Raw genomic sequence first — 219 nt, 5'->3', positions numbered from 1 at the left:
CGACGCCGGCGTAGCACGCAAGGGCCTGCAGGCTCTGACCGCTGGTGAAGGCGTCCAGGCAGCTGCGGTCCCTGGACAGGATGCGGATGCTCTGCAGCCAGGTGACCCGGCGGGAGGGGGGCAAGCCCTGCTCCAGAACCGAAACCAGCAGCTTCGCCAGTCTCTGCGGGGAGAGGAGAGCGGCTCCACCCAGCCCCCAACCAGGCGCCACCGGCCTGC

At 70.8% G+C, this 219-nt stretch overlaps 1 protein-coding gene across 1 annotated transcript in view; it reads right to left on the bottom strand.

Moving 5' to 3' along the window:
* RIC8A (RIC8 guanine nucleotide exchange factor A) overlaps window positions 1-219 on the bottom strand; it is a 6,790-nt gene that overhangs the window by 4,853 nt on the left and 1,718 nt on the right. The window contains exon 2 of the mRNA XM_014539195.1: window positions 40-163. Within this exon, the coding sequence (XP_014394681.1) occupies window positions 40-163 (124 nt within the window). The remainder of the gene's footprint in view (window positions 1-39; window positions 164-219) is intronic.

The sequence above is a fragment of the Myotis brandtii genome, unplaced genomic scaffold, assembly GCF_000412655.1.
Source record: "Myotis brandtii unplaced genomic scaffold, ASM41265v1 scaffold2089, whole genome shotgun sequence".
Classification (NCBI taxonomy): Eukaryota; Metazoa; Chordata; class Mammalia; order Chiroptera; family Vespertilionidae; genus Myotis; species Myotis brandtii.
The sequence above is the reverse complement of the archived record's forward strand: the minus strand, read 5'-3'. Positions and strand labels throughout refer to the sequence as shown.